Source organism: Elaeis guineensis, chromosome 6, assembly GCF_000442705.2.
Source record: "Elaeis guineensis isolate ETL-2024a chromosome 6, EG11, whole genome shotgun sequence".
NCBI lineage: Eukaryota > Viridiplantae > Streptophyta > Magnoliopsida > Arecales > Arecaceae > Elaeis > Elaeis guineensis.
The window spans coordinates 19549519-19555786 of record NC_025998.2 but is presented as its reverse complement, the minus strand read 5'-3'; the positions used below and the strand labels follow the sequence as shown (position 1 = coordinate 19555786).

The 6268-nt window shown below is 53.3% G+C and overlaps 1 protein-coding gene across 1 annotated transcript; it reads right to left on the bottom strand.

Moving 5' to 3' along the window:
* Positions 1–4673: 4673 nt before the first annotated feature.
* On the bottom strand, positions 4674–5452 carry LOC140858688 (putative ripening-related protein 1). Its single transcript, XM_073260000.1, has one exon. It carries the CDS (start codon positions 5424–5426, stop codon positions 4860–4862), a length of 567 nt encoding a protein of 188 aa, XP_073116101.1. The 5' UTR covers positions 5427–5452; the 3' UTR covers positions 4674–4859.
* Positions 5453–6268: the final 816 nt, after the last annotated feature.

The window sequence follows — 6268 nt, the reverse complement described above, 5'->3', positions numbered from 1 at the left end:
TCCGTCTCCGAGTATCTGGCTTCGGTGCCGTGGAGGACCTTGCTGGTGTAGTAGATGGGCTGATGGGTTCGGCACTCGTTTTCCCGAACGAGCACCGAGCTGATCGCCTCAGAAGATGTGGCCAAGTAGAGATACAAGGTCTCCCCGATCTGCGGCTTTACGAGCAGCGGCGGGGAAGCCAAGTACCTTTTCAGGTCTTCAAAGGCCTGTTCGCACTCATCCGACCAAGAGAAACCGTTCGCCTGGCGCAGGGTCTTGAAGAACGGGAGGCACCTTTCAGCTGATCGGGAAATGAATCGGCTAAGAGCGACGATTCTCCCGTTCAGCTGCTGGACCTCCTTCTTGGTGTTCGGATGACGCATGTCGAGGATCGCCTTTATCTTCTCAGGGTTGGCCTCGATCCCTCTCTGAGAAACGAGGAATCCGAGGAACTTCCCCGAGGTCACCCCGAAGGCACATTTGGTCGGGTTGAGCTTCATTTGGTGTCGTCGAAGGGTGCGGAAGGTCTCCTCGAGATCCTGAACATGGTCCGGGATCTGCGTGCTCTTTACCAGCATGTCGTCCACGTACACCTCCATGTTACGCCCAATCTGGTCTTTGAAGACCTTATTGACGAGTCGCTGGTAGGTGGCGCCGGCATTCTTCAATCCAAAGGGCATCACCCGATAACAGTAGAGGCCCTTGGGGGTCACGAACGCGGTGTGCTCCTCATCTTCAGGCGCCATCCGGATCTGATTGTACCCGGCGAAGGCGTCCATGAAGCTGAGCAGCCGAAATCCGGACGTCGCATCCACCAGCTGGTCGATCTTCGGGAGTGGAAAGCTATCCTTCGGGCATGCTCGGTTGAGGTCGGTATAGTCGATGCAGATCCTCCACTTCCCGTTGGCTTTCTTGACCATGACGACATTGGCGAGCCAATCGGGATACGTGGATTCGCGAATGAAGCCTGCTTCGAGCAGCTTGTCCACTTCTTCGTCAATGGCCTTCTGCCTTTCTGGGGCGAAGGACCTTTTCTTCTGCCTCACCGGTTTCATCGTCGGATCGATGTTGAGTCGGTGAGTCATTGTTTCCGGAGGGATGCCCGACATATCAGCTGCCGACCACGCGAATATGTCGGCGTTGGCCGTCAGGAGCTCCGCCAGTCGGTGGCGTTCGGCGTCGGGCAATTGAGACCCGACCCAAACTTTTCTGTCGGGATTTTCTCCTATCGGGATCGCCTCGAGCTGTTCGGCCGGCGAACCCCGCTCTTCCTCCTCCCGTTGATCCAGTTTGTCGATTGTCAGGGGATCCTTTGTCTCGTTGCTTTGGGCGGAGATTTGAAAGCATCGTCGGGCGAGCTGTTGATCTCCGCGCATCTCCCCGACTCCGTTTCTGGTCGGGAATCGAACAAGGAGATGGTACGTCGAGACGATCGCCCTGAGAGCGTTCAGTCCGGGTCGCCCGAGTATGGCATTGTAGGCCGAAGGGACTTGGACGACCGCGAAGATGAGGGAGACCGTGCTTTGCCGTGGTTCGGTACCGACCGTCACCGGCAGGGTGATTTCTCCTTCTGTCGTGACGGTGTCTCCGGCAAAGCCGATCAAGGGCGTGGAGACCCTACTAAGTCGATCCGTCGGTAGTCGCATTCGGGAGAAGGTCGAGTAAAACAAAACATTCGTCGAACTTCCATTATCAACAAAGATTCGTTTTACATCATAATTGGCTATTGTCGCCGACACAACAACAGCGTCGTCGTGGGGAGTCTGGATGCCCCGAACGTCGTCTTCCGAGAAGGTAATCACGTCGTCCGGGCGCGGCCTTTTCGTCGGCTCCCCCCTGTAGATGTCCCCGATCCCAGCCGCTTGGAGATCATATTGATGACTCCAGCCGTCGGCTGGTTAGTCGGCGCCTCTTCAGTCGGCTGGGGGCGTCGATCGGCAGTCGGTCGGGTCGGCGGACCCTTTCGAAACTTGCCGAGATACCCTCGGCGGATGAGATTTTCGATCTCATCCTTCAACTGGATGCATCGCTCGGTGTCGTGGCCGTGGCTCCGATGGAACCGGCAGTACTTCCGATGGTCGAGGCCCTTTGCCTTCAGAGGCGGAGGCCGTCGCAGGTATTCTTTCCCTTCGATCTCCATCAAGATCTGCGCACGAGGAGCGGAGAGAGGAGTGTAGGAGTCATACCTGGGACGCACCGACCTCGGAGTCTGTCGGCCGGGTGATTTTTGGATCTGTCGAGGTGGAGAAAGCCGACTACCGGCCGGGGGCCCGCTTGGTTCGGCGGGCTCCCGACCTTTTCTTCGCTTCTCCTTCGGACCCCTGGGCTCGACCAAGCGTCGGTCGGACGCTCCTTCGTCCGCGCGCATATACTTGTATGCGCGCTCCAGTAGCTCGGCGTACGTCCGGGGGAGGGTCTTGTCCAGAGAATAAGTAAATCGGGAAGACCTCAGGCCCCGCTTCATGGCCGAAACTGCCATGTCTTCGTTGAGGTCCCGGACCTCGAGCGTGGCAGCGTTGAATCGCGCCACGAAGTGTCGGAGCGTCTCGTTTTCCCCCTGCTTGAGGGAGAAAAGGCTATCCGACGTTCGCGGCGGCTTTCGGCTGGTGCTGAAATGGGCCACGAACGAGTGCTCGAGCTGCGCGAAGGAATGGATACTGCCCGATCGAAGACCGGAGTACCAAGCCCTGGCAGCCTTGCGAAGTGTGGCGGGGAAACCGATGCAAAAAAGAGCGTCGGTTGCCCCTTGAATTGTCATGAGAGCTTTATAGCTCTCGAGGTGGTCGACCGGGTCGGTGGATCCATCGTATGGCTCCACGTTCGGCATTTTGAACCGACTGGGAATCGGCTCATCGAGGACCAGTCGAGAGAGAGGCTGGGCGGTCTGGAAGTCGACGTCGTTCGAAGACTTCTGGCCGTCCATCTGCAGTTGGGCGAGCCGGCGGTCGATCTCCTCGAACCGTCGCTCGTAGTCGTTCGCTCGTCGATGCTGGGAGACCCCGGGAGTGGAGCCTCCGGAGGATTCTGAAAGAGAGGCCGACGGTGTGCGCGGCCGCTTTTCCTTCCTCGCCCGTTCCAACGGGGAAGGAGAGGGCCGCTGAGACCGTCGGTCGTCGCGCCGTGGTCGCCCCTCCTCCTCTCCGTGGGAGCGCTGTTGAGAGCGCTCGCTTGGAGGCGACAGGGGTCGGCGCGGCCGTCGGCGGCTGCTCCTGGAAGGCATAGGTCGGGCCGCCGGTTGTTGCTGGAGGCTTTTGACTGCGTCGGTCAGTACGGTCATCTGCCGTACGATGGCCGCAATCTGGGCCTCCGTGGTCACTGCAGGGTGCGGAGAGCTAGGCTCCGCCGTCGGTGGTGGTGGAGAGGCCTCTTCCCGGCGGGAAGAGCGCCTTGCCGACCCAGTGACTCTCGATCGTTGAGCTCTTGTCTTTGTCATGCTGCTTCCCCTTCCTGGCGCGCCAATCTGTTGCGGCCAATCGCCTCGTCGCCCGATCGCCGGGAAGCGCGCACCTGCAAAAGGAAGTCCGCACTGACCGGAGGCGGGTCCGGCGGGGACCCTCCGACGGTCAAGTCAGAGAGGTGACTGGGCAACAGTGAAATGCAGACAGAGAGCTCTGAGAAGGAGAGAGGGAGGAGCGAGCCTGCGTATGTGGGAGAGACGGGCGGATCGACCCCTTGCACTGTTGCCTTCCCCGGTATATATAGTGGAGCACGGTATGGCGCCGTCATTAATGGCGCGGACGAGTGAGGAACTGTCAACTCACTGTAGACTGTCAGAGCCGCCGTGGAAATGTCATGTCGCCGTGTGGCCGTCTAATCACCAGGGTTGACTTCGCTCTCGGCGGGACAATGCCCCTGGGGAACTGTGCCGCATGTCCGTGTCAGAGCTGACAAGGTCCGGCGGCTGTACGGCGATGGGAGGAGACGGCCGACCCTTGGTCGGTGGCCAGCAGAGTGGCGTCGGGTTCCTCCGTCAGTCGGCGAGTTTCATGTGAGTCGGCCTCTGGGTCCGGTCAATCGGGAGGGATACGCCCGACATACCTCCAGTCGGCGATTGGGCCATTGGAAAGCCGTCAGTAGCGTCCGTTAGTCGGTCACTCCCGGCTTTCAGTCGGAGACGGTTAGTCGGGCCGACAGCCGGTCGGGCCCTCCGATAGTCGGTCGGTCGGTCGGTGGGTATCCCCCAACAAGAAGCAAACCTTAAATACAAAGGAAGAGGCTTAAATGGTCAGTTTGAATATACGATGGAATAAAACCGTATGGTTGTGGCTTGAGATGTTTGGATAGAACCTTGTGATCATTGGACTCTGCTCCCTACCTGGTTTACTTTTTGTTTTTCTGTGTTTTTTCTGCTGCTGCAATAAGAGATGCAAAAATTTACGCGACTCACATGTGCTATGTACGTTTGGCTCGGGAATTTTGGCGGTTCAGGTTAGGTGCGGATCAAATTTTTTGACCAAAATTTTTCAAGATCTTTCGTACACAGTTTTGAAAAAAAATATTGGAATATGTTGCACAATTGTCCTCTGACGTGGAAAAACCACGGTCATATACATGGAATGTGTAGAACAATGAACTGCTTGATTTCAAAAGTGTGTTTTGTGTGGACTCATATGCCATCGACCTTTCAAATGCCCCAATAAATAACTTTGTGCACATCAAATCTACTTGCAAAATATTCTTGGGTTTGTAAAATTATGTGATGTATTAAAACAAGAATACATTCCCATATAAGAAATTACATCTTGCTGCATATCATCATTAACTCATCCTAGATCATCCAAGACAGACCTGAAGCCTACTAGATACGATGCATACGGACATGCAAAACACATCCATCATGGAAACATTCAGAATTAAACTGTATCTTTTGCTTCCATGAATCACTCATCAGACCATGTGATGTCATAATCACCAACATCTGAGCCGGAGATGCCCAATGCCTTCCACACAGCGGGTGATGCATCCACAATGTTGTTGGGACATGGTGGCTGGAAGTCATGATCCGAGTCGCAACCATGAACAGAATCACACTCATCAACCACTTTAGCTAATACAGAGTTACCATTTGCATTGATTTTGATGTTCTTGAGGCAGCGTCTACCATGGTTATACCATCCAGTAGAAAGAGCTACAACCAATTCATCATCACTATGGTATTGGTTGTCACACTCCGAAGGACCTCCACCATCCCCACCTTCCGCAAAGCTGTTGATGGTCATGGTGGCTCGAGTGTGTTTGGTCAGAGGCGGCGAGCAATGATACCGGGGATACATCTTCCCAGCCTTGCAGCAATCAGAGTCGTGCTCTGTGTTACAATGACCAGTCTTGCCACGTAAATACCCGCTTGGAGTGCATTCACAAAGGATGGAGGAATAGCGAAAGCAGGTGCAGAGCTTAAGGCTTGCAATAAGTAGCACGAAGAGCATTGCTATTGGAGAATTTGCCATTGTGGTGAATGTAATGAAGTTTTCTGTGGTTTTTGTGATGGTTGTGAATTTCATGGGTGGGTATTTATAAGTAGATTTTCCTCTGTTGCATGTCTAATGAAGTGAAAACAACGGCAAGGTGTGAGAAGGGATTTAGTTAACCCAATCCCCACGGCCCTTCTTTCTCTTGATTAGTCATTCTTTTTGATGTTGGAAAGAACCTTAATCAAAATATAATCTAGTGAGAGCATACACCGTGCCTGCTAAGGTCGGTTAATATTCAAGACATTTTCACATAGCCAAAAGAAGATTCCGACAATATTTTTCTCCTGCTTTGTTCCTTGAAAAAGCGGAATTAAAACATGAAGTTTCTGTTGCTTTTTCTCATATGGTCTGAATTAACAATTAGCATACGGCAAGATCCCTCTTATCTATATCAGACAGGTATTAAATTGCCCACGGAAGTTATCCCAATGGTAATAAGACAGCCATCAAATACTTGAGAATAACAGCTTCTTGGGTGCGCGGATGATATCATAACCCAGCTACATCAAAGGGGCCTACCATTTCATTGAAATCTCCTCTCTACGTCGTCTTATTGGACTAATACTTGATATCTTTTTCATGATTTTTATGGTTAAGCTTTCAAACAAAAATCGTTATTGTTATAGTACTTTCTTTTAAGAGTGATATGTGCGTGTGTGTGTGTGAGAGAGAGAGAGATGCACCAACCAATGACTGAATACAGACACTCTGCTTGCTCATTAGAGGGATGAGAGGCAACCTATAGTTTCTCTCTATCAACTTCATGCTCAGATGTTTCCATACCCTGTTTTGCATTCTCTATAGACATACAGGTATCC